The sequence below is a fragment of the Vipera berus genome (genome assembly GCF_964194415.1).
Source record: "Vipera berus genome assembly, chromosome: 10".
Taxonomy (NCBI): Eukaryota; Metazoa; Chordata; class Lepidosauria; order Squamata; family Viperidae; genus Vipera; species Vipera berus.
The window spans coordinates 10,085,039-10,112,977 of NC_138213.1; the positions used below are offsets into that span (position 1 = coordinate 10,085,039).

Sequence of the window (27,939 nt, forward strand, 5' to 3'; positions counted from 1 at the left end):
TTCAAAGCTTGGAACGCCTGTTGTTCGGGGGCGTTCCACTGGAACCGAGTCTTCTTCTGCAGGAGCCGGGTGAGGGGGGCTGTCAAGGCAGCAAAGCCAGGGATGAATGTCCGATAGTAGTTGGCAAATCCAAGAAGTCGCTGAATATCCTTCACGCGACGCGGGGGTTGCCAACTCTGCAACGACTCAACTTTACTCGGTTCCATGGCGATGCCCTCAGGAGAAATGCGGTGACCCAAGAAATCAATGGTCACCTGGTAGAACTGGCACTTCTCCAACTTGGCAAACAGCCGATGTTTCCGGAGGCGCTGCAGGACCTGACGGAGATGCTGATGATGCGCTTCACGCGACGGGGAGTAAATCAGGATGTCGTCCAGGTAAATCACAACAAACTGGTCCAACAGATCCCGAAAGATGTCATTCATAAAATGCTGAAACACAGCGGGGGCGTTGGTCAGGCCAAACGGCATCACCGTGTACTCGAAATGTCCATAGCGAGTACCAAACGCCGTCTTCCACTCATCACCCGGCCGAACCCTGACGAGGTTGTAAGCTCCACGCAGGTCCAGTTTCGTGAAGATCTTAGCCTCCCGGAGTCGGTCCAAGAGCTCGGGGATGAGGGGCAGCGGGTAGCGGTTACGCACCGTGATAGCGTTGAGTTTCCGGTAGTCACAGCAAAGCCGTAACTCGCCCGACTTCTTTTTGACGAAGAGCACGGGCGCAGACACTGGCGAGGACGAGGGCCGGATGAAACCACGAGCCAAGTTCTTTGTCAGGAAGTCCCGCAATGCAGCCAACTCGGGCTCCGACATGGAGTACAAACGCCCCACTGGGAGAGGCGCATCAGGGACTAGGTCAATGGAGCAGTCGTAGGGCCTGTGCGGGGGTAATTGGTCCGCCTCTGACTCGCTGAACACGTCAGCAAAGTCGGACAGTTCGGGAGGCAAGGAAACCCCTGGGGAACCCTCCACCTGGCCGGCACAGATATGGCGGGTGTGGTCCACGCACTGCAAACTTGGGAAGGTGACCAAGTTCTGAGACCAATAGATCTGTGGATCATGCGCCCGGAGCCACGCCAGTCCCAAGACCACGGGGAAGTGCAGATCCGAAGTGACGTAGAACTGAATGGCCTCCACATGGGTACTGATGGCCATACACACGGGTTGCGTGGCGGCCGTGATAGGCCCGGACAGGAGCACTCGACCATCGATGGTCTCCACAAGCATGGGCGGATCCACCGGACACTGGGGAACAGCCCATTTGGCCACAAAGGCCGAATCCATAAAGTTAGTGGTAGCCCCAGAGTCAATTAAGGCATGGACCGGAATCCCCTCTGGCTTGCCAGGAAGGATCAGTCGTGCCTCCAGAATCAAATGCCGTGGAGGTTCACAGGCACCGTCGGAACGGCGTCGCTCGGCGTGATCGTTGTGGGTCGCCCGATCTTTCACACCGTCTAGATCGGGCTCGGGCCGTTTCCCGATAGCAAAGCAGGGGACTTTCTCGGGGCAGGCTTGGTCACTGACGCCCGCTGACGCTTCTTCGGGCAAGAAGCAGCCAAATGTCCAGGGTCCCCACAGTAAAAACACAACCCCTCCGATCGTCGTCTGTCCATTTCCGTCACCGATAGACGGGACCTGGCGGCACCCAGCTCCATTGGCTCCTCCCTCTGGACTGGGGGCTCACGCACAACAGGGGCGGCAGGGGTCTGTGGGGTGGCACGGCGACTCTTACGCTGCTGCAGCCGGGCATCGATCCGCAGACAAAGATGGATCAGCCCATTCAGGTCTGAGGGAATGTCCACGCGGGCCAGCTCATCCAACATCTCCTCTGACAAGCCATCCTGAAAGGCATCCACGAGCGCAGCCTCATTCCAGGCGGAATCCTGGCTAAGCAGCCGGAAATCGCTGATATAGGCCTGTAGAGGGCGCTGACCCTGCCTCAAAGCTTTCAGGCGTCGGGTGGCGGTCTGCGCCTTAATCGGGTCCTCGTACATGAGGCGCATATGGTCACAAAACCCCCCAAAGTTATCCAACAAAGGGCTAGGCTGTGCCAACAGAGGCGTGCCCCAACGAGCTGCATCTCCCGACAGAAGGCTCAACACGAATCCCACCTTATCTCGGTCAGTGGGGAAATCAGCTGCTCTCACGCTGATATAAAGCTGGCATTGTCCCAGGAAGGCAGGAAACAGTTCTGGTTTACCAGCAAATTTATCCGGCATAGCTATCTGACATTTCCTCCTGGGTGGGGGGGCAGCATGTACCTGAGCCTGCAGTTGTGCCACCTGAGTGGCCAGCAAGGTGAGTTGCTGGTTGAGCTGGGCATTCTCGGCAAGAAGCTGCTCCATCGTAGTATTAAGGGGTGGGTGGCTGAAAGCAAACTGTTCTGAACCAGCCCTCTTCTCGCACCCCTAATCAAAAGAAGAGACTGGAAAGCGTCCAAGGCTAAAAGGCTTCTGCCAAGATTTAATAGTAAACACACAAGAGCTTATCTTCAAGCAAAAGAGTTGCTTTCAGCAACCAGCCCCTCCCCAAACACTCCTTTTATAGAGAGCTCAGGGCGTGGTCTCCCTGTGCCTCCTCCCGAGGAGTCCCATAGCCTTCCTTTGTTTGTCCCTGCTCGACTGCCTCCTGCGTCGGGCGTCCTTGAACAGGGCCAGCTGTGGGTCATCATCCTCCGCACTCTCGGGCTCACACAGCTGAGCAGAGGTTCCCGGCTGAGGACTCTGCAAAGTCTCCAAATCATCATCAGCCGGTTCGTTTCCCTCCTCCCCCACATCTGAGTCCTCCGATACATCGGAGCCGGCTGTCGGACCCACAGGCTGACCCTGAGTCACAACACAGGCAAAGGAAATAAACTAGATGCAATTTGAAAGAACACCCTGAGGCAATTTTTTTCAGTAAGAATGGAACTCAGCATTAAGTTTCCATTAATGGTGTTTGTATCTATCTTATTGTATGTATACTACAAGCCACCCAGACTTGGTCTGGAGTTGAGCAGCACCAAAATATGAAATCAAACAAACATCTGAGGCCCGGGGCTCAAGTGAGGGAGACAATCCAAGTGAGCATTAGGCATTTAAAGGGAGTCGCCTACGAGTTTCACAAAATGCATTCAGTAATTGGCACTAATTAGTTTCCATACTCGTTGTACACTTACACCCAAAAAGCTCCACCTTATGTGCTATTCACAAAAAACAGAGAAACGTAAGCATCTTCAAAATGCTCAAAGGAAAAAATGAAAAAGAACTACACCTACTAAGGGCTATATGCAAGAAATAAGAAGCTATTAAATCTGCTCGTTTCCATGATCAGATAAACAGGTGTATAAAGGAATTTAAAGTCCTGGTGTTTAGCTTTAATATCCTACATATTTGTAGAAGGGGAATAAAGAAATAAACAACTGATTTATTAAGATCATAAAAAATGCTTTTTTCTGTACTGTGATAGAAATTTGATTCTGAAGACCATGAATGTTGGCAGGACGCTTGATTTTTGCAATGCAAAAATCTAAGCCTATATTCTTTTCAGCACTGAACTTCAATTCAATTTGAAACAATTCTTAAGTATTTAAAAACTTACCTGATATTTTTTTCACGTTTATTTAATTTTGTCTGCCAAAAGCTTTAGATCTGTTCTGTGAAATATTGTCTTTGTCAATTACATTGCCCCAAGGGCACCTGGGCTGAATAGGGAAGGGCATATACATTTAAGCTATAACATCCAAACAAGCTATTATTCAACATTATAATTAAAAAAGTGGAAATTGGCAGCCTCACGCTCTCGGACCTTTAGAATTGTGGTGAGTTGTGCTGGCTGTTGCAGTTAAACAACATCTGGTTGGGAGGCCCATATTCCGCATTAACAGCAAGCAGGATGATTAAAATGCTTGTGGAGAAGGAACAAGATTCCCAGCTAAGAGAGAGTGTGGAGATCTAACAATGTACGCCTTTTGCTTTTAGTCCTTATGTTAACTGCTCCATTGGTTTAAGATTGATGCCAATACTTACCTCGATTCTTATCTGACACCATAACTCCTCTAAAGACTGGAACTCACATGAGATCTAAATTTTCCCTCATACTGGGTTATCTTAAAAAATAAAGGAACAAATGCTTCAGTGGCTCCCAACCTTTTCTATACCCCGCACCTCTAGAACGCTTCTGATATACTCTTGCACCCCCTTACAAAAGTTCAAAACAAATTATGCATATACACTATAATTTTGAAACTTCTTAACCCAAGTTTTCATTCCCCCTGGAATATCGTCTCACACCCCCGGTTGGGAACCCTGCTTTAGATGTGCATTCTGATGGCTCTTCCACCTGGTCAAGCTTGCCTTCATCCTGTTCCCGATGACGACTTAATCCAAACGATCTCACTACAAAACACTTGTACTATACTTCTCTACAATCAGATACAAATGACAACTGGGAATACAGATGTGAACTAACAAATGCACACATATGAACATAAAGATGAGGCCAGGCGGTTTGGAACCAAGGCTGGTGAAGGCATGCGTAGCTCAGGCACCACCGGCTGGCAATAAAACTGACTTTCAACTCACCTCACAACTGTCTTGTTTAGCAGTGGAAACGTTGGCCGCAATGGTGGTCAGGGACTACCGTATAGAACAGGGGTGTCAAACTCAATTTCATTGAGGGCTGCATCAGCATTGCGGTTGCCCTCAGGGGGCCGGGTGGGTATGGCCTGGGTGGGCGTGGCCTACTGGGTGGGCGTGGCTAAGGTGCGTATGGCCTACTGGATGGGCATGGCCAGCTGTACATCGTTCCCATCAAGGGTGCCTATGGGGGCCTGGGCAGGAGTGGGACAGATCTGAGGGTCTCTGGCAGGAGGAGGGTCTCTGGGCCAGGGCCAAGGCAGTGGGGGCCGTTCCCTCACTGTTTCCAGGATGGCTTTGCGGGCCACATGAAACCACTTCGTGGGCCGGATCCGGCCCCCGGGCCTTGTGTTTGACATGTCTGATATAGAACAAAAGTTCTTCTCTCAATTAAGCAACACATACACAAGCACCAGACTGGAGCACAGGCAAGTGAGACAGGACACGAGCAAGTGCACAGATGCATATTTTTAATAAAAATAATTCTGTCAAAATACAACAGACTGTGGGTTTCTATATTTCCAGTACAATTTCTCTCTTTTTTTTGTCAGTTAAAATGTCCTCCTTTTGGGAAGGTTTTCATGCTAGAGTTGGTTTAACTGAACTCACAAATACTAAGCAGAAACTGATCCAATGTGCATAGCTTGGAAAGAGATCCGTCAAGTCCTCAATAACAGGAAAATGAAAAGTGAGATTGCAGAAGCATGGTGGAACCCCACATTCTGCTCGGCCAGTTTATTTGATAGAATACTTTTTTTAAAAAAAAAATCCTTACAGTTGGTATCATAATGAAATCATTGAAACCAAAAAGGGTTTGAGATGCCATGCCAGAGCTGGTACCTGAGTTTGCAAACAAGCGAGAGGAAGAGAAAAATAAAGAACTCCGTGTTTCTTTTTTTTTAATGTCAGATCCAAAATGTAATCCATTTATGCCTGCCAGTAATCTTTCTTGCTAGTTCAAGATGAGCAGATGGCACCCAAATCTTACATCTCCAGCCCAATTTTTTTTAAAGAAAAAAAAAACAATCCTCAAGTCCAAAGATTTGAACAAACTTATTTGATAATGACCATTAGCATTCTTCTTCATCTATTATACATCTCAAATATTCCCAAAAGAAGTGCCCAAAACAACACCGGTAAATAAATCCATTGGATAAGAGGATTTGGCACTTTTATTTGGTTACAGAATGCTGAGGACCATAATGGGGGATAAATGAAGCACCAATTCTTGTTGACGTGACTGCTGTTCCTTGCTGAAAAAAGTGACGATTGACATCAAGCTAGCCAGTTTGAATCATTGGTAGGTGACACTCCGGTCCTAGAACTTTTTAATTTACAGCCCAAAACTCCTGGAACTGGTTGCAAAAGCTACATGGAAGAAAAATGAGATGGTTCTTTGAACAAGGACAGCTACCTGGGGCTCTGAAATTCCTCCCAATCAACAATCCTTCCCATTCTAACTCCTCCAGAGACGTTGGACTATAATTAGCCATTGTCTTCCAACAGTTGTGAAAGCATAATTGCAGATTATTCCACCGCTAGACGATAATCAACTCTTGCATTCGGGATTTCCCAGTATCCATTTTACAGACACCAAGGGCAGCGATTTATAAGATCAACATGGCAAACAATCAGAAAAAAAGTTGCCAGGCCTTGAGTTACCATTGTCCTGATTAACGGTTGATAAAAACCTGAAATCGGATGGGATTGTTTGCAAAAGGTTTCTGGCAGGGTGACAAAATCGGTCAGATGCTGTCAGAAAGAAAATATTTTCTTTCTTTGAATTTCTTATCTACGTAAAATCTTTTTAATAAAAACTATTTTTTATCCTAAGATATGCGCTTGATACAATCTCATTATCACCTGGCAGAACCTAATTATCTCTGTCAGGTTTCATCTTAAAATTGAGACTAAATGTAAACTGTGGCTTTCAGGCTAGACACTCCTCTGCCCCTTTTTGCTGATCTGAGTATTGAGAACTCCAAGATTATGCGCTTTTTTGTGCCCCTGAAAATGGTGAAAGGCTTTAACCGCAAACGCAATTTAAATCTTCTTCCCTTCAAAGATTCCGTAGGATTTCAAACAATCCTTTCCCATAATATATGTACTGTGGTCTCTTTAGGGCAATTATAACTAGTATTCAAATATCTGATTATCTTAGATCACATTCCAAGTGACTCATAAGCCTCTGAACCAGGCATAGCGTTGACTCAAATGCTTCCTAAATTAAATTTCACCTGCCGTATCTACAGGACTGAGGCATCAAAATGTTGAGCCAACAAATGCAGATTGTCTTTGAGCAAAAGTTAGGCCTGCTCTTTTAGAAAACTGGCGTTACCACATCACCAACTAGCTTGTCTGAGAAAAAAAAAATCTTAGGAGTGCAAAAACTGCCATGAACAGAGTTGACTTTTAAGCAAAGGACGGCAAAGAAGCCACAGCTTTGGAAAAAAGCAGCAGACAGCAAAGAACAACAACAACAACAACAAGCTTCCGGAAGCAACTTGAAAAAGGGATGAGATGGAAATTGGAGAAAACAAATTAAGCAGGAAAAAAAATCTGCTACCGAATAAGCAAGAGATTGGTTTGCTGAAGCTCATCTTAAGATGGTGAACATTTAAAATTGGAATTCAAACGCTGGGAACTCTTATGAAGCCTAAACGCAAGAAGTTACAAAAGATGGATGCTGGGCAAATCAGTCTGCTTTTAAGCTGGCACGAAGTATTTGGTGCTACCGTAATTTTATGTTTGGTGTTATAATTACAAGTCCTTAAAAGGTAGAAGGCAAAGTTAAGGTCCAATAACAGTAAACGTACAACTTCGTGACCATCCAAGCAAAAGGGATGTTGGGTAGATATTTCTGCTTGTCAAAAGTGCGAACAAAAATATATATATATATAATTTCATTTTGATCTAATCAGTGCAAGGGAGCCATAATAGCCAAACTATGCAATGTAATCAGGATCTGGAACGGTCTTTTCTGTTTAGTCAATTCTTCGATGTGCCCATTTTTTCTTTCAGTATCTGGCACTAAAATTCAGTCCTGATCTGCCATGGAGGCAGTAACGCTTGGTCTTCTGAACTTGGCAGGTCTTACGTAGAAACCTGAAAGCAAAAGTTGGTCCCTGCTGAGCAACCGGAGGGACCCTCGCAGAAATCAACGGAAGTTGCACCACTTTATTATTTCTCCAGGTTCCACCTAACTGGTGATGCTTGCATAATATTCCAAATGTACTTCATCTGTGCATAGATGCATTTTTTTTTTCCGTTACAGCTACCTTAACAACCCCCCTCAAAAAAGCCATCTCTATGCTACTGCAATTAAAATTCACCCTCCGTGGAAGCATTTTCTTCATCAAATCAGAAACCTCTCTTTTGTGTTATCTGCTGCAAATGCTCGGTTTTAATTAAAATGCCTTGCCTGTTGAGCTTATGGATTTTTAAAAATTCTTCCCAATTAAAAAAAAAACTATTTTAAAAGCTCGGCAAAATATTGAAATGTACCGGCAAGCCAATAATTATATTTCAAATGTTAACAAGCTTTTAGTACAGCAGGATTCCTCTGTTGTACTATAAAAATATCTGGTTATAATTCACTTGGGTAAATTAAATTAGACTGGAGTTTCCAACCTGTTATTCCAGCAGTATTTTGTAAGGATCTTACAATATGTAACTTTGGAAAATGATTCCCAAATTTTGTTTTTGTTTTTTTTTTAAAGGCTATTCCTTGGAGTAAAACTGCATTTTTCTTTCTTTAAAAAAAAAAAGAAAATTGCTTTGCGCCCTCTTTTCGATTGGGGTAAGCAGGATAAAAACAAGGCTTTTGTACTATTGTCCTATCAGTGTAATATCAAAGGCATGGAGGCAACGAAACGATGAAATAAAAAGTTGGCTTCACAAACTCAAAGACTGGTGAGGGGTTTCTTGACATTTTGAAGACCTCATCTTTTCATGGTTCACAACTGACACGGAGACGCATGTCCACTCTATAAGGAAAGACCTTAGGAAGAAGCCTCTAGATTAAAAAGGAAGGAAGAAAATGTTGGATTAATACAGAGCTGCCATTTTCCATTCCACCTCGATTCCATTCCAGGCAGCCGTTTGGGTACCAGGATTAGGAAGCTTTCTTCTCCCTTCCTCTTTGTGGCAAGTTTTAGATGGTGAGTTGCCTAAATGTGACCAGATGTGACAAAGGAGAAGTCCCTTAGCATCAGCCTAGGATCCCTTGCTTCGATGGAGGAAACCTGCGTTCCTCCAGCAGTTGCCAAGCTCCCAGCAACCCAGTCAGCATGGCCAATAATGAGCAGTTTGGGAAGCTGTAGCTCAGCAACAAAATTCCCACAGCGATGCCCTCCTGTCTGATTGCCTTAAGAGCTCTTACTGCGTCTCCACAGAGTTTGGGGACATAACTCTGGCCGCACCAGTTCTCTTTCCAAGCACTGCAGGATATCCTATTAAAGGGACAGTTGGGAACAGATCCTCTTGTTGTTCCCAATCTCAGCCTCTCCCCAGATTAGTTCCCAGGCTGCATCCGTAGGGTTTCTCAGGGCTGTGTGTCAAGAGGCACAGAAAAAAAAAGAAGATACAACTCTTTTGTTTGGATAGCATGGCTAATATTCCAACAAGCACATTCAGACGCTTGGTGTTTTTTTTTATGAGGACCAGCAACAGTGAACAATACTGTCCAAGGAGCACACGTGCCAGTAGGTTTCTCCGAAGGTAAAAATAAAAGTTAAAACAAAAAAGCAAAACAGGCCATCACCAACTCAGATACACTTTTATCTCTAAATGAATTAGAAACCAGCTCAGCACAAACTCCCCAGGTATAAATACTGGTGGCTCAGTCAGACAAATAAAATAACATAATAAAATAAAGGTAAAATCCTAAAGTCAGAAGGCGCTACATCAGAAGGACCAGTGAGAAGGCCAAGTGCTGTGGGGCAAAGAAGGATGGGAGGCCGTGATGGGAGGGCAGGATGGGGCGTTGGGGTGGGGGCCCCTGCGAGCAGTTTCCAGGGTGAGCAACGAAGGCGCGTCTAGGGTCCTCTCCTCCTCCTCTTCCTCCCCTCCCGCCTCAGTCAACACTGTGTCCTTCTGCTGGGCAGCGGGCAGAGGGCGGGCGCAGGTGAGAAACCGCAAGGCAGGAAGAGGTGAAAGGGCAGCAACTGGAGGGGGTCACTCTGCCTCACTCAGTGGCTAGTGCAAATAGTCGTCCACTCTGGCGAAGGAGCAGGAGCCCAAGCCCACGCGAGCCATGAGTCGCAAGCACTCCGAGGCCTGGCCCAGGGCGAGCAGCAGGGGGGGCTGCTTTGGCAGGTTCTGAGACTCTGAGGAGAGAAAGAGACCAGAGGATGTACAGGTCATGCAAAGAGACTGTGTCTTGCTCCCCTCCCCTCCCCTCCCCTCCTCCGCCCACCCCCAACAGTCCTACAGTTGGCAGATAACGTTTTTGGGTTGATGGGCCCAGAGGGAATGTTGAAAGCCTCTTGTAGCCAATCTTGCAACCTGGCTGGTAGGAGGGTGGACGCATTTCCAAAACAGTCAAACAGAATCGCCATTTGCTAAGCCGGCAAATTAGGGACATCGCAGTACGACATCACTACTGTTAAGACTGCAAGGGTGCTCTCCAGCACCCCAACTTGTTATGGTCTGTTGGGAGGCAGGGGAAGGTGGTACACTTCCACAAGAAACATCGGGATGCAGCCACTTCTATTCTCTAAAAAAAATCTGACCCCGATGGACACTTGGAGCCGTTTTTCTCAAGGCGACGGCTGAAGAGTTACTACTTCTGCCAGCTTCCCAGTCGCTGCTCCAAAATGCCTAGGGAATTCAGCATCTTAGCCCGTAGCTGTTTAAAAAGATGGCAGTGATCCGGGCCAAATGTTCAGGAGACCCTTCGAAAAAGCCCAGGATAGAAAGAAAATACTAATGGAAAAAAGCTTTCACAGGATAGCTATCTCACAGAGCAATCTATGAGGGAAAAACTCTTTTTCAGCAGTCAGCCCGTGCAATCACAGAGTGTGGCATTTGCTTTGGCTGACACCTGTCTGACTAACGTGAAGCAGCAGCAGCCAACTTAGGCACGTATGTTTTTCATCCTCCTGTCTTGCCTCCTTTGTCATTCTCGTGACTGCCTCCTCTTTCTCTTCTTTACTTTTTTTTCTCTTTCCTACATACACACAGCTATGTTCCCTCTCCAGCACAGGTAATCTGCCAAAACTGGCAAAAAAATGCAGCAAGATTCCTGCCACGTGAGACATCTCAAGCGGTGCATAAAGCGGAGTTAGAACTGGCTCCTGGCATCTCCTTACCCAAAATAGCGCTATTGAGTGCAGCACACACCGGCTCCCTCTGGATCGGATCCAGCTGCTGGCCGACTGGACAGTTCCAAGGGTCAGAGTAGGCTAACAAGCTGAATGCATCCTGAAAGAGTAATAAGAGGTCTCAGCAGAGCGTTACTCTTCTGCAGGTGCCCTTCAGACTACAATTCCCATGATTTCAAGACCACTTGGACACAGTACTCCTACCTTGCCTTGAAGGCATGAGGTTGTCAAATAATACAGCAGAGAACCACAAAGGGCTAGTAGGGCGTGCCAAGATCTGCATTCGTAAACTGGCCAAGGCCAGTGTTTATTTTTTCCAAGCCAGTTGAGTACTGTTTTAAATATTAATAAGACTTGCGGGAGGTTATATTTAAATTGGGGAGGGAGGATAATTTTATTCACAGTAACTCAACGAAATAAGCTGCAGTTTTTCCCCCCTTCAAAAGTACAGAATACTAATGCAACAGCTCCCTCTACTGACCAGTGAAAAGGTTGTTTTTTTCACAGATGGAAAATAATGCAGAGGAATAATCATGAGAGATGGTGTGTGTGAGAGAGAGAGAGAGAGAGAGGGAGGGAGGGAGGGAGAGAGAGAGAGAGAGGGAGGGAGGGAGGAGAGAGAGAGAGAGAGAGAGAGAGAGAGAGAGAGAGAGAGAGAGAGAGAGAGAGAGAGAGAGAGAGAGAGAGAGAGAGAGAGAGAGAGAGAGAGAGAGAGAGAGAGAGAGAGAGAGAGAGAGAGAGAGAGAGAGAGAGAGAGAGAGAGAGAGAGAGGCCAAATCTATTTTATTAGTGGGGAGTGGTTTAACTGATTTTGCCAAGGACACTGATGGTTCCCCAAGCTCTGAATGCCTTGGGACAATTTTTGCTGAATTCTATCTAACATACCGATAAAGGAAAATAAAATAAAGGATTAGCACTGATGATGTTACCTAGTTGGGTAATGAAACATCTGCAGGAAAACAAGCAAGCTAGGAGAGCACTAAGAATTGTTAATGTCTTTTACTGTCTTCCTGGTTTCATCTTTTTAAACAAAAAGTGTTCCATTATCTGAGGGACTTCCACAAAGAAGAGGGGGTCAACCTATTCTCCAAAGCACCAGAAGGCAAGAGAAGAAACAATGGATGGAAACTAATCAAGGAGAGAAGCAATCTTGGAACTAAGGAGACATTTCCTGACAATGGGAACAATTAAATCAGTGGAAAGGTGTGCCTCCAGAAGTGGTGGATTCTCCATCACTGGGGTTTTTTAAAGAAGAGACTGGACAGCCATTTGTCTGGAATGGTATAGGGCAGGGGTAGGCAACCTCGGCTCTTTTATGACTCATGGACTTCAACTCCCAGAATTCCTGAGCCAGCCTGGCTCAGCTTGGAAACCTCTCCCTTTCCCCTCAGCATGGCTGGCTCAGGAATTCTGGGAGTTGAAGTCCATGAGTCATAAAAGAGCCGAGGTTGCCTACCCCTGGTATAGGGTCTCCTGCTTGAGCAGGAAGTTGGACTAGCATTAGAAGACCTCCAAGGTCACTTCCAACTCTGCTATTCTGTTAAATAATGCCAAAACCTTAATCTTTATTTTTTTTTTACACAGAAATAAAAGAGAACTCATTTTGCACGAAAGAGGAGCGGCTCTAGTGAAGGAAACAGTCAAGCTGTGTACCTGTAACATTTTTTTGTGGGCTGTGTTCTTGCCGTAGTCTCTGCATAGCTGCTCGCTGAGGATCTGGAGTTCCCGCCCGAACTGGATCATCCGCTCGGTGGCAGCGTGGTTCCCTCCACAGAGTTGCCTCTGTGGGCAGCCGTCCTCTGGAGAGAAGGGGGAAAGCGGAAGCATGGGTCACCAACCTGCATGGCATCAAAGCATCTGCCTTCTTCAGCCATACTGACCCCTCCCCCCAACCCTCCCCCAAATTATTGGCCATGTAAGTCACGGGGTACAAAAGTCTTCTAAATAAACCTTGACTGGAAGCACATCTTAAATCTTTTAACCATTTTTCTAAAAGATTTTTTATTGGGGGTTTTTCCCCCCATAGATTCAGTAATAATTTTCCAACAAATGTGCTGAGTTTACATTGGCTAATACATATTTAATTCCTAATCCTTTATTCTTCCCTCTAGCCATCGATAAAATAAGTCCCAAGTTTGGTAATATTCCGTTTCTTCTTTTTCTTTCAGTCTCATTGTCACTCTCTCCATCTCCACGCATTCTAGTATTTTTTTTAAATTATTTCTTCATCCGATGGTATTCCTTCATTTTTCCAGTATCTTTTAACCTTCCCCCCACCCCCGCCAGCATTCCGGAACTGATTGCAAATCCATGAACATTGAATATTACAGGCTTAAAATTTTGGAAGTTAAATTCTATACTGGATCGTATATGGTGGGGGGGGGGGAAACCCTTGGTAAACAAGTATTGGGTCTAGCCATTGTGTTAAACCAGGATGGATTCTATACAATTGTTGAATAAACTAGAATACTGGTAATCCTTGATTTGCAACCGATTCATTTACTGACAGTTTGAAGTTACAACAGTATAGAAAAAAAAGTGACTTGCCACCAGCCCTCGCACTTATTACTGTTGTAGCATCTCTATGATCATGGGATCAAAATCTGGGCTTTTGGCAACTGGGATGTATTTACCACAGCTGCAGGGGTCACGTGATCGCCCCTTGCAACCTTCACAGCATGGCTGGCTGGGGAATTCTGGGAGTTGAAGTCCACAAGTCTTAAAATGGCCAAGTTTGAGGACCCCTGCAAGATTCACTGAGCAACTGCATGAGTCACTTAAACTGCAGTGATTTGCTTAATAACCAGGGCAAAAAGGTTGCAAAATGACTCATGTTAACAACTGCCCTGCTTAGCCATGGAAATTTTGGACTCAATTGTGGTTTTAAGTCGAGGACCACCTGGTGTAGGAATGGATAGACTGGGAAAAGCTCCTGATGTGCAATAATTTTCCACAAGGAACCTCACCCACCCTGGATAATGAACTGTTTCCTCAAAAAGGGCCTTTCCTCTGCCCGCAGGCCCGCCAGACCTACCCATGCTGGAATCGTCAGTCTGTAGAATTTCTTCATGCTTGTAAGTGCCATTCATTATTCGGGTGGCTGAATTCTCCAGGATTCCATTGGGATAGTGCTCCGCCTCCATCTCCATTTCACTGTCACTTGAATAAAGATGGTGGAGGTCGTGAGAAAGAGCGGAGGAGAGAACGAAAGAAATGCCAAAAGAGGAAAAGGCACATCCTCACCATCAGCGGATAGATCCGTGGAGGTACAGATGGATTCAATTTAGAATATCTAGCAAGGAGACCAACCTTGGCAACTTTTAAGACCTCAACTCCCAGAATCCCCCAGCAATTACAGTTGGCTGGGGAATTCTGGGAGTTGGGAGTCCACAAAACTTAAAAGCTGCCAAGATGGGAGACCCCAATGTATACCAAAGCATCTGATGCCAGCCTCAAATGGCATTTACAGGTCCTTCAAATTAAGCAAAATAATCTTGGATGATTCTAAAGCAGCCTAACAAATCTCATCGGCCGGTCTTTTTTGGATGCCCGTGTTGCTGTACAGCATTATGGAATCTACCAAGTAGCTGAAAATTTACCCATCCTCAATACAGGAAAGGAAAAATAAATCTCTTTCAAGTGGACTTTTGACTCTTGGGGAATTTCCTGGATGCATCCACAGAATTTCCTTGGTTGCAGCATGGAAGAGGTTTTGGCGCTGTCCACTGTGATATTGTTTTGGTTCTCCAATGTAGTCCACCACACTGAGATTCATTGATGATTCTATACATCAACTGGGCCTGCTCTACTTGGCCTCAGAGATCAGCCGAGGTCAGCAAGGTGCTGCTACCATATGCTGGGGATGTTACCACATAGTACGATTTATACAGAAAGTGAATTCAACTGGACAACCATGGAAAGATATGTGTTTATACAGGTCCTGCTTGACTTACAACCATTTTTAGTGACTGTTTGAAGTTACAACGGGACTGAAAAAAGTGACTTATGACCATTGTTCGTTGCAGTAACTCCAGGATCATGTGATCAACATTCAGACATTTGGCAACTCTCATATTTATGACAGTTGTGGTGTCCCGGAGTCATGGGATCATCTTTTGCGACTTTCCGAACAAGCAAAGTCAGTGGGGAAGCCAAGTTCACTTAACAACCATGTTACTAACTTAACAACTGCAGTGATTCACTTAACAGCTGTAGTAAAAAAGGACTTAAAACGGAACAAAACTCATTTACAAGTGTCTTGCCTAGCAATGGAAAATTTTGGACTCAACGGTGGTCGTAGGTTAAGGACTACCTGTGGTTATCACCTGGCCTGCCCTAAAAAGCACCTGTCTCACCTGGTTTCTTGGTTGCTAGTGCTGCTGTGTTGCTGGGATTTGGTAGAATCTGTTGAGTTGGACTCTGAGTAGTTCACGGATGAAGGGGATGATGAAGATGAAGAGGAGGAGGACGAACTCAATGCAGGATATTTACTGTGGCTCTGCTTGCTTTTTATGGAGGTCACCCCATTGCTACAGCTAGGGCTGTCGGCTCCTGAAGACAGAAAGAGAAGTCAAGGTGGGAAACCCAGTGCTTTTTTAATGATTAAAACTTTAAGCCCCACTAAAGGTTTCCCCTGAGGGACACGGTGGCTCAGTGGGTTAGGACGCTGAGCTTGTCGATCAGAAGGTCGGCAGTTTGGCGGGTCGAATCCCGAGGACCGTGTAACAGAGTGAGCGCCTGTTACTTGTCCCAGCTTCTGCCAACCTAGCAGTTCGAAAGCACCTAAAAATGCAAGTAGAAAAATAGGGACCACTACGGTGGGAAGGTAACAGCGTTCCGTGCGCCTTTGGCGTCTAGTCATGCCGGCCACATGACCACGGAGACGTCCTCGGACAAGCGCTGGCTCTTCGGCTTTGAAACGGAGATGAGCCCCTAGAGTCGGAAACAACTAGTATGCGTGTGTGGGGGAACCTTTTACCTTTAAAGGTTTCCCCTATCCTATCCAGTTGTGTCCAACTCTAGGGGGCAGTGCTCATCATTTCCTAGTTGAGGAAGCCAGCATTATCCAAAGACACTGCTGTGGTGTTGCGGCCAGCATGGCTAAACACCAAAGGCACATGGAATGCTGTTACCTTCCCACTGAAGTGGTACCTATTTATCTACTCGCATTTGCATGCCTTCAAACCGCTAGGGTGGGCAGGAGTAACAATCTACTTCACCGAAGAAATCAAAAATCAGGAGAGAGATAACCAAACTTGACAAAGTCACTGCCAAAATCTTAACTAACCTTAGCTCTTGTTGAAAGCGCTTGTGCCAGAAACATACTAAGTTACGGAACAGGTAACAGTAGTTCTTCGCTACTAAGGGCACCGTGCAGAATTTAGCACAAGAAGTTCTAACAGCAGCTTCCAGAAAGGTCATGAAAAGTAGATGCCAAATTAGCACAAAGCCAAGGAGAGAAGCAAACACCTACCAGTGACGTGAATGTGCAAATTATTGGAGCCATGTCGGGGACTCAGATTGGGGGAATCAGGGTAGCTGTCTTGTGATTTTGGGCTGCGGGTACTGAAAAAGCGAACTTCGCTGTCTGTTCCATTCACCATCTCCACAAACTGCCGGCATCTAGGATGCACGAGGGGTAGGGTGGGGGGGGGGAAACAGGCAAATGGGAAATTATACAGAAAAAATAAACAAACACAGTAGTACACTCGTTGTCTGCATTATTACATCTTAGAAATGGCATGAGGAGAAGCATCCAGAGATAAGAGCTTTTTTGGTTTGACTTTCTTACAGCAAATGGCTCACAGCTCCAAAGAGCTGGAGCAAAAATGCACACTTCGTTCACCAAAGTGGCGCAAGATCAGATCACTGCCATATCTATCAACCTAGGTTATTAGGTTGTGAATCTGAGGGCCTTCTTTTTAAATTTTCTGCGGCATTTAGGAAAACATTCTCTAAGTGAAACCACTAGCATCAGCCTATACTTTGCTTGCCTGATTTAAAAAGAGAGAGAGAGACAAAAAACGAAGTTATTCTGAGCTGTCTGAGAATGCATCCCAATTCACTTTCCCTAAAAAGGGATTCCTCTTCAGCTGCCTTCCATCTGGAAAGATGTCAAGAGCTGCTATTTACAGCAGCACTCCGAAAGCAAGCTTCAATTATTTGGGTCAGGTCAAATCGTATTTCTTAGAAGATTGATCGCCTCCAGCTTTTCTCCGACAGGCTGCCCATCATTCAAAGACTATCCTATTTATTTATTGTGTATATCCTGTCTTTATTATTTTTACGAATCACTCAAGGCAATGACACATATCCAACACACCTTCTTCCTATTTTCCCTCCAACAACTGTGAGGTGGATTGGGCTGAAGACAAGAGTGACTGGTCCAGTCACCCAGCTGGCCTTCATGGCTAAGAAGGGACCTGAACTCATGGTTTCCTGCTTTCTGGTCTGGTACCCTAACTACTAGACCAGAGATGATCAATCTCGGCAACTTTAAAGATTTGTGGACTTGAATGCCCAGAATTCCTCATGCTGGCTAGGAAATATTAGGAGTACAAGTCTTACAAGATGCCAAGATTGGACACCCCTCTACTAAATCTAACTGGCTCTTACATTCTGTTCTGGACCCCCAACCACTTGTTTATAGACTAAAAAAGAGATTATAAGTCCACCTACTGCTCTGTCACTAATGTTGCTTCCTGACTTTCTAAACGTCGTAGTTCTCCGCGCAAAGGCATTTACACCGTACTTACTTTAACGTGAACAAGAGGTTAGGGTTATGCTCTAGAAGGCCTGGATAGAGCTGCTGTGTTGCTTCAATGGCTTCACCTACTCTTCCTGCCAAAACCAGCTTTTGTATTCCTGGAGGAGAGAACAGAAGTGTTAGGATGCAAGCTGTTGTGTACCGTCTCACATTAGACGGGCAATAAAACTGGATTTACCAACAGACAAATTATTCAGATGCATTTTCCCTCCCAGATGCGAGAACATAAAAAGAAGGATGTGTGTCAGCTGCGTTAAAAAAAAGAACAAAATTAATTGTGACAAATTCTCACATCCTCAAAGCATTTATTAGTTAAATCTTTGGACACCTGTAGTGCATCGACAACTCATGGCAGGCGGTTTTTCTGCAGTGGCCCCACCCACGGCTGTCCTTCCACATGGAAGTCAGCTAACCGTCGCTCATCTCTTTCTGTATGGGATGAAACAGTATGATTTTCAATATGCTTTCAATTAAGTCTTCAGTTCTTCCCATCGTGGAAAGCAGAATGAACTGCTGGTTTCATATCAATGAAAACTGCAGATAAGGAGTCTTAAGCATTAACAGTATTTCTTAATAAGGTGCTGGAGCATCAGACGAAGGTCCAACCTTTCACTGAAGTCTGCTTTGAGCTTCCCAGTTAACAGATGTTCTTGCTATCAATCGCAACAGAGATATATTGTGGAATGGAGAAGATGGATTGAATATATTCAGAATAAATATGGGACTAAAAAGTTTCATTTAGCATTTGAATAAGCAGGGGATTTTTATGATGTATGATTAGTTATTTGTTACTTTATTAATATTATGACTATGGAGAGTTAAAGTCCGATAGAACTTAGTGTTTTATTTTTGTTGTTAGCATATTTTAGTTTATGTTTATATTATTATACCCTGTATTTAGCTCTGGGAAGTCGGGGAGGGGAGGGGAGGGGAGGGTTGGGGAGAGGGGAGGGGGAGGAGGGAGTTCATTGTATTTAAAAATTGTAAAACCTTTCAATAAAAAAAAACAGATGTTCTTGCTACAACCAGTTCCTTCAATTGGCTTGGAGATGTTGGCATATTTAATATTAATAATAATTTAATAATTTAATTTAATAATTTGATTTCTATACTGCCCTTCTCCCGAAGGACTCAGGGCGGTGAACAGGGCAATACACAATAAAAATCGAATACAAAAATTAAAAAGCCATTAAACATCATGCCCATAAAATCAATACATATTAAAGTTAAAACTAGTTTTAAAAACCCAACCCCATCCCGTCAGACCAGGCCAGCTTGTTCGAAAAAGAAGGTTTTGAGATCGCTCCGGAAGGAGCGAAGGTCGGGGGCCATCCGGAGCTTGCTCATTAGCATTAAGCAAATATATCGGCCTATCAACTGCCATGAGTCATTTTGCAATGGTGTTGATTTGGAAACGCTCCAGTTTAATGGTTCCACAATTACTGACGTTGTGTCATAGGTGTTTTTGCCTACTATTCTGTTTGGCTTTATCTCTATTTTACCCATCCATCCAATAACATCTCCTTTAAAAAGCAGAAAATGGCTCCTATGGACTTACCTTTTTCAATCAGCTTAGCCAGTTTACCAGAACAATCAAATAGTTTGGTTTCATTTGGCAAACGGAAGGAAAGGAAAATGAGACGCACAAAAACAGAAAATATCAGCCGTAAACGAGAACTGGAAGGAGCCATGGAGGACACTAAAGTTCTGCCTATTAATGCCGGGCTACAGAAAGTAATTACAGATATATCAATGTGATGACGCAGCTAAGGAGAGCTGCACATTTCAGGGTTTAGGGAAAGCTACAGCTCAGTGGGTTAGGACGCTGAGCTTGTCGATCTGAAGGTCGGCAGTTTGGCGGGTCGAATCCCGAGTGCCGCATAGCAGAGTGAGCGCCTGTTACTCGTCCCAGCTCCTGCCAACCTAGCAGTTCGAAAGCACGTAAAAATGCAAGTAGAAAAATAGGGACCACTACGGTGGGAAGGTAACAGCGTTCCGTGCGCCTTTGGCGTCTAGTCATGCCGGCCACATGACCACGGAGACGTCCTCGGACAAGCGCTGGCTCTTCGGCTTTGAAACGGAGATGAGCACCGGCCCCTAGAGTCGGAAACGACTAGCACGCATGTGCGGGGGAACCTTTACCTTTTACCTTTACAGCAGTAATACAGCAAACAAGCTTACTTTGTCTGTTCTTTATGGAGATCTGCTCCTCCTGGACTGTACTTTCCGTCACACGGGCAAAGGCAGTTGCTGTAGCACAATATCCGTGATGTACCAGATAGGAAGAGACCATGCTAGGAAATATAAAAAGCAGGCAACAGAAAGAGCATCAGTGTCAGTACAAATTCCACAAAAAGTGGGGAACAAGGCGGGGGGACAGTCTCTCTAGGACAGCCACATTAACATTTTGCTCCCCAGTATCAAAATATGCCAAGAAAAGGTTGCTCGGGAATAGACAGCGCTACCCATCTGACCTTCATAAAAATCAAGAGACTAGATCTTTACATATTAAGTGTGAAGAATCTGTTCAACTTCCTTGATTTTAATTCCTCTTTGTGGGAATCCCAAAGCAATGGGAAGAAAGAACATCGGTGCGTTCAGTCAATATCTTACTACAGAAGTGACCTGGAAACACGTCTAGGCCGACGTGTGGGAAGCTTTTTATACATCTGAAATGAAATATACTGCCTAATTTTTCAATATATCTGCAGTTGATTTATAAAGCCAGTTATTTTCTTTATTGAAAAAAAATAGAGATAAAAATTGGCCTATCTGCTGAACCTGTCCTGCTTTTATGTAGATACTCTAGGACAGGGGTAGGCAACCTCGGCTCTTTTATGACTTATGGACTTCAACTCCCAGAATTCCTGAGTCAGCATAGCTGACTCAGGAATTCTGGGAGTTGAAGTCCATGAGTCATAAAAGAGCCGAGGTTGCCTACCCCTGCTCTAGGAGCAACAGAAACAACCAGCTTTGCATGTCTTCTGCTCAGGGCGTACGTATGTGTGATGTCTGATTTTCCTTCATTTCTTTTGTGATTTGGCTATATGAAAGAGCATGGCCTTTTGCAAATCCTTATCTTCCCTTCCGCTCTTTATTTCTCACTCCTCTACCTAACAGAGAAGAAGCAACGATCAAACCAGGCGCAAAGCAAGCAGCATTATCTGCGCTACCAATCAGCTACAAACAAGGTGCCAGGAAAGCAGCTAGCTCCTGCTCGTCCTAAGGTAAGGGCCACCTCTGCTCTTCAGGGACACAGAAAGAAGACCAATAAAATAAGAACGGTGGTGGTGGTGGGGATGTAATTTTACAGCAGAACATTCTTGTGAATCGATCGTAAGATTTATCTCGAAGGCAATCCAAACTGCCACTCACTTCTGTAGCATGGCTTGCCATTCCCCTAGCCGGTCACCTATGGGAAACCTTTTAATCGTGCCCTGAATCTTTGCTCGCCACTCTCTCATATAGTCTTCAATGTCGAACACAAATGGCTGTTGCCCAAAGTTGGCATCCACAATCTCTCCGGGTGTCTGGAGCCCCACAGTGGGATAGAGATTGGCCTGCCAAAAAAAGAAGCCCAAGTTAAAAAACCCGGGCTCTTTAGGAAAGAAAGCAGAGACATACATTGTTTTCCCCCCCTTTGGAAGAGGGTGGCTAATGGAAGCCTGAACGAGGGGCTTCCAGGCCAGACTGACCCAAGGGGCAGAAAACACATCCCTGAAAAACATTTGGGAAGAGTCAGAGTCAAGGTGTTGGTAATGACTTACAAAGCCCTACATGGCATGGGTCCGGTTTACCTACGGCAACACCTGCGGCCGGCGTCAACTTCCCTCCGTCCAGTGCGCTCCCACAGAGAGGGCCTCCTCAGGGTGCCTCCGATCAGAGAATGTCGATTGGTGACCCCCAGGGGGAGGGTGTTCTCTGTGGGCGCGCCAGACCTGTGGAACCGCTTGCCGGTTGAGCTCCGGACAGCCCCCAACCTTCGCTCCTTCCGGCGCGATCTAAAAACTTATTCATTCGAGCAGTCTGACCTGGTTTGATGGGTTAGGGTTGGGGTTTTAATATGTTTTTAATTACTGTTTTAAACTTGGGCATAATATTTAATCGTTTTTTAACTTTTGTATTCCGTTTTTATATTTATTGCCCTGTACACCGCCCTGAGTCCTTTGGGAGAAGGGCGGTATAAAAAAATATAATAAATATATAATACAGGTAGCCCTCAACTTGCAACCATTCATTTAGCGACTGTTCAAAGTTGCAGTGGCACAAAAAAATAATAATAACGATATGACCATCTCAACGCTTACACTTCTTGCAGCATCCCCAGGGGTCACCTGATCAAAACTCGGACACTGGGCAACTGGCATGTATTTGTGACGGCTGCAGTGCCCTAGGACCATGTGATCCCCTTTTGTGACCTTCCGACAAGGAAAGGCAATGGGGAAAGGCAGATTCGCTTAACAACCACGTTGCTAACAACTGCAATGATTCACCTAACAACTGTGGCAACAAAGGTCATGAGAGGGGGCAAAATTCACTTAATTTTAGAAAGGCGCATGGCACGTTCACTTTGAAAGGCACATTGCGAAAGGAAACTGGAACAAAACTGCTCCCCAATTTGGAAATCAGCGTGACTTTCTCGTCCAGTCAAAACAAAATTCATACGTCTATTTTGAGCTGCAAAACAATCTGCAAGGGCGTAGCTGAGTCAGCGGGGCTGGCCTCTGTTCTTTGTATGTTTGCAAAGTGTTGTGTTTTTTATTCTATCCGATTTCAGGGACCCATTCAGCACCTGAAGACATTTTGTTATCAAATCCGGAGTATCAAATGCTGATGTGCAAAAGAGAGCAAATGTTTCACGCCTGAACATTATACGTGGTTGCTTTCTTTTTCTCACATGCCCGGGTGATATATAAAAATATGCCAGCCATTTATGTGTAATTTCTAAAGATTAAAATCATTTATGCCTGCAACCTGTGGTTATCTGACTCCAAACCAACAGTCTATCTTTACTGGCATTCCAATTCTGAATAAGCAGCTTTCCAAGAATCATTTTCCTGAATCCTCTCAAAAATTAATCTCAGTTGGAACACATGACCTGTGGTAAAGGTTTGGTAAAACCCTTAAAACTGCTGAATTAAAGGAATCCTGGCTTGATTATGTTCCCCCCTTCCGGTAGAAATTAATCATTTCCACTCCAAGAAGTGATTTAAGAAACTGTCTACACTCCAGATGTGGTTTATTGAGAATCTAGGGATTTCTTTTCTTTTTGTTATGAATGTATTCTGCTTAACGGTTCACCAGGGTATACCTGAAGCAGCTAAAGCAGCAGCAGAAAAGGCTTATTTTCATTTCAAGATCCCATGTTGCTTATTTTAGAGAAGCAGACCACATCCTCACCAAGTCACTTCTCAAAAAAAACAACAACATAATAATAAAAATAATAATAATAAAAAAAATAGTGCCAGGGTCTTCAAACTTGGCCCTTTTTATGAAGTCCACAAGTCATAAAAAGGGCCAAGTTTGAAGACCCCGGCACTAGCCTAACGCTAACCCCTTCCAGATGGTACACAAGGAGAAGGCAAGTCCCAAGCACCTCCCTCTTTCCCACAGCCACGTTTTCAATCTTTTGTTGAAATATAAAACAAAAGTTGTACTTACAGGAAGGTCTGTGAAGGCTATGCCTGTGAAAGAGAAAACACTGAAGTCAAGACAAAGGATTTCCCCGCCTTTCCTTAAAACCCGTATTTGTCGTATGCACCACATGGAAACAAATATGTCATTGGTGGACAATTTATTTTATTTTATTTTATTTTTTAAAAACCCACATCTCTAATCCATTCTCAGATTTATTGTGTGCAGGTAGTCCTTGACTTACGGCTACAATTGAGCCCAACATTTATGTGGTTAAGTGAGAAATGTGCTGAGCTTTTTCCATTTTATGTATTCCCTTGCCACATTTTTATTAACGGAATCAACTGCGGTTGATAAGCTAGTAACCCGGTTGTTAAATGAGTATGGCTTCCCCATTGACTTTGCTTGTCGGAAGGTCGCAAAAGAGGATCGCATGACCCCATGATGCTGCAACCATCATAAGAATGAACCGGTTGTCAAGCATCCAAATGCAAATCCCATGAGAGATGGTGCAATGGTCGTAGGTGTGAAAAATGGACGTTTAAGTCACTTTTTTCAATACGGTTGTAACTTTGAACAGTCACTAAATGAACTACTGTAAGTTGAGGACTACCTGTATTCTTAATTCTGAAATCTGTGTCCGGTAAACCTATCCACGCTCATCTAGGAATTGACCAGAGTAAATAGGTACAAAATTCTACTTCGTACTCCCATCTTCTGCAAAGCAGCTACTGTAAACTGACCGATCACTTAAGTCTATAAATTTGATAAATAAAATTACAAAATGTTTTCATGAACAGAGCTACATTAAAGGGCAGAGGTACATTAATTCTCAATATATTTAGCTCTTCTGAAAATAAGGCTGAAGATGTGAGCTGGATTTTTTCCCCCAGTGTGTTTTTCTGCACGGAAAGGCAAAGAAAAGGGGGGGGAGAGAAGTAATTTAATATATATTTCTTAATTTGTGCTTCAAAAGTAGCCTTTTCAGAACAATTCCTCTTGGGTTTGTTTTTTAGTTTGTTGCTTTAAAATAATTTTACAGGAGTTAATGAAAGAACCCACTGCTGGGACAAGGAACAAAGCAGCATGCAACGGAAGTATCGTTGCTGATCCTACAACTGAGTAAATGCACCAAGTGAGTCAAAAGAAACAGAAGATGCATTCATACAGATGACTGAGCACACCCAGGTTGTCATTTTTTCCAGGAAGTAACACCCTGGTATATCTATGCTAACAGAATGAAGCATAAGCGTGCTGAAGGTTGATTTGAACTTTAATCTTAATTTGAAGCAAGTAGTGCAAAAGCCTGGAATATTTTTTCTTCTGCTGCTACTTCAGTGTCTTCAGACATTTTGGAGAAGGAGAATTTAAAGCTAATTCCCAATCAGCAGTAGAAATTAGTGTTTCAACTTTAGCTTCTCAACCTTTGCCCTCTAAATTATCTTGCAGGAACAGGGCTACGTATTTATCTCACCTAGTAGGAGAAAACTCAAAACCATGAAGACCTGTGCATTCAGGTAACCAGGAAAAACAAAAACAAAAAATGGATTTTACCTGTTTGTAATCTCAGTGGTGTAAAGTCAGAATCAAAGGACATAACGTGGCAAACGTAAGTTGGTGCGACGCACAGGGAGCAAATAATTCTGGGCACAAAGATAACACCCCACCCATTCCCAGATGGAGATGTCATTTTTAAAATGTGGCTGCATTCACCTCTTCCTGCTGCAAGGAAAGCAAACTAACTGCAAGAGTAGTTGTGCACAGAGCACTTAAGGTTGTTATCTGGCGTTTCCTGTTCTCATCCACACTCACTTGTTGCTACGATGAAATTGTGAGCTGCAGGATGGGAACTGGATTTTTCTCCCCAAATACTCTGTAAAAATGCTATGAATATGGGCTACACTTATATTCACAGGTAGTCCTCAGCTTACGATTCATATGGGAACTGAAGTTACAGCAACACTGGGGGGAAAAAGTGACTGATGATCGTTTTTCACACTTACCGATCATCGCAGCATCCCCACGGTCAAAAATTCAGACGCTTGGCAACTGACTCACATTTATGACAGTCGCAGTGTCCCCGGGGTCATGTGATCCCCTTTTGCGACCTTCTGACAAGCAAAGTCAGTGGAGGAAGCCAAATTCACTTAACATCTGACAACTAAGTATTACTAACTTAACAACTGCAGTGATTCACTTAGCAACTGTAGAAAGGTTGTAAAATTGCTAAGCACATTGATTTGTGCTTTAAATTGTAAGCTGCCCTGAGTCTTCGGAGAAGGGTGGGATATAAATGGGATTAAAAAAAAGAGAGAGCTAAAATTCACTTAATAACTGTCTCAGACAGTAACAGAATTTTGGGGCTCAATTATGGTCACAAGCCAAGGACTGCCTGTATTCAATTTATAGGCTGCCCATCTAGCTGCCCTGAGTGATTTGGGTCCATCTGCACCAGCACAAGAATATATGAATGATCTCGAGTTTATCGGGAAGAGAGTTGATTCTACTTTTCCTTTCCCGCTGCAAAAAGCTTTCTGAAAGCTTAACACACTAAGTGGGATTTACACTATTGTATAGGCCAGGGGTAGGCAACCTTGGCTCTTTTATGACTCGTGGACTTCAACTCCCAGAATTCCTGAGCCAGCGTGGCTCAGCTTGGAAACCTCTCCCTTTCCCCTCAGCATGGCTGGCTCAGGAATTCTGGGAGTTGAAGTCCACAAGTCATAAAAGAGCCAAGGTTGCCTACCCCTGGTATAGGCTTTTTCTCACTGGTGATACAATTGCTCCATAGGCAAGATAAATCTACCACCACCATAGGAGCAATGCACATCACCTTTAGCACATATAGGACAGTCATGCTGCAGACTGGAATTTCTTGGGCCAGGCCAGCTGGAACTTCTGGGAATTGCTCCCGGAGAATGCCAGGTTGATGAAGACAGTTCTGTACATTTTATTTTTTTCTTCTTTGCCCAGCCAGAAAACTCCAATTCTTGCTAAAGCAATTCTGAAGAGCAAAGCTGAAAGATCTGGCATGCATGATGCATGAAGACAGAGTGCTGAAGCATCAGGCTATAGATGCCTATTTTTTAAAAAAAACAAAAAACAAAAACCAAAACCCAGATACTCCTTAGAACCCCACCAGTTTATCACAAAAACAAGAGTTGTCTCCTAACTGTGTTTCTCAACAAGTGGCCGTTGAGGGTATTCTGCCTTTTGAACAGGGAAAGGCCACTTTGCTAGAATTTTCAAAAGCTGCTTATAAACTATGCGTTTGTATAGCTCCCCTTCAAAGCAATTTAAATCAAGAGTTTTCACCCCATTTTGCTGCAGGCAATCCCAAAAATGTACCCAGTACCAGTACCCTGGTAAGTAGCAATTTCACTTACCTACCCCCCAATTTAAAATAAGCAATTCTAAAGAAATAAAATAAAATCAGCAGACAGGTTTCCCTTGCTTTGTGCTAGAGTTGTACTCCCCGAAAGCCTGCATGAAGGAAAACACTGAACGGTGGATAAAAGGGGAGTTGCTGTCAAATTTTATAACTCAAATGCTTTGACGCATGTACTCATGAATTTTAGAACCTTAGTTTTAAGTACTACATTATTCAGAGAGGTTTATCTCACGTTCCACAAAACCATTTCTTCTATATTTTCTACAGCTGTATTTCTGTTGCACGTAGCAGACAACAACAACAACCAGTGCATCACAGCACTATGAATACTATGGTCTTTGTTTTGTGCACAGAGGAGATTCTCCCAGGTTAAAAGCATATCCTAGGAGAAAAGATCCTTCACCAACTTCAGCACAATATACTACATTCAACCAGTGTTAGAGAGGTCCTTTTCTGTCGGGGAAAGGGGACGGGATAAGATATTGATGGTTATTTTAACTCCAAATGAATGGAAGTACCTACCGCATGTACAGAAGTAAGTGGGAGATGGGCCACACAACAGAAAAAAAGTCATATAATGTGATGGTAAAGGCACGAGAAAGGAGCTTTGGTAAGAAAACGTTCAAGTAGTTTTTGGGACAAAGTAGTCCAGATTTCTATTATTGATTATGCTGGCATAAGTTACATAGTAGCATTTTTTCCCCAACACAGAATGAATTTTATAATAAAAAAGACCAATTGCATCATAGTGAATTACATAAAGCGCGGGAAACTCGTACATTCTCTGATTTTAAAAGAAACGCTATAAACCTGCATTGGAAGTTGATCAAACAGACCACAACCTACTACTTGATAATATAGAAAAATGTGGGTTACACAACATCACCACGGTAGCTGGCTGACCAGCCATACTCAGCATGTGATCGTCAACGGAACTTCATCTACATGGAAGGGAGGAAGTAGTGGGTACCCCAAGGCTCTGTTTTAAGCCCAGCACTCTTCAACATCTTCATCAATGATTTGGATGAGGGGATAGATGGGGAACTCATTAAATTTGCAGATGGCACCAAGCTGGCAGGAGTAGCCAACACTCCGAAAGATAGGTTTCAGATACAGAAGGATCTTGACAGAATTGAACATTGGGTGCTATCTAATAAAATGAAATTCAATAGTGAAAAAAGTAAGGTTCTATATTTAGGCAAGAAAAATC

At 44.2% G+C, this 27,939-nt stretch overlaps 2 protein-coding genes across 2 annotated transcripts in view; both read right to left on the reverse strand.

Moving 5' to 3' along the window:
- The window catches only part of LOC308672614 (uncharacterized protein), a 61,042-nt gene extending 56,457 nt beyond the window's left edge, over positions 1 to 4,585 (reverse strand). The window contains exon 1 of the mRNA XM_081335662.1: positions 4,003 to 4,585. The gene's annotated coding sequence lies outside the window, so the exon portion shown is untranslated. The remainder of the gene's footprint in view (positions 1 to 4,002) is intronic.
- Positions 4,586 to 5,065: 480 nt separating this feature from the next.
- The window catches only part of RANBP10 (RAN binding protein 10), a gene marked incomplete at its 5' end in the record, with an annotated part of 41,183 nt that continues 18,309 nt past the window's right edge, over positions 5,066 to 27,939 (reverse strand). Inside the window, 10 exons of the mRNA XM_081335541.1 lie at positions 5,066 to 9,942; positions 10,927 to 11,038; positions 12,592 to 12,737; positions 13,973 to 14,097; positions 15,294 to 15,489; positions 16,412 to 16,560; positions 17,694 to 17,802; positions 19,886 to 19,998; positions 21,080 to 21,264; positions 23,366 to 23,388. Of these exons, the coding sequence (XP_081191667.1) occupies positions 9,812 to 9,942; positions 10,927 to 11,038; positions 12,592 to 12,737; positions 13,973 to 14,097; positions 15,294 to 15,489; positions 16,412 to 16,560; positions 17,694 to 17,802; positions 19,886 to 19,998; positions 21,080 to 21,264; positions 23,366 to 23,388 (1,289 nt within the window). The 3' untranslated portion in view covers positions 5,066 to 9,811. The remainder of the gene's footprint in view (positions 9,943 to 10,926; positions 11,039 to 12,591; positions 12,738 to 13,972; positions 14,098 to 15,293; positions 15,490 to 16,411; positions 16,561 to 17,693; positions 17,803 to 19,885; positions 19,999 to 21,079; positions 21,265 to 23,365; positions 23,389 to 27,939) is intronic.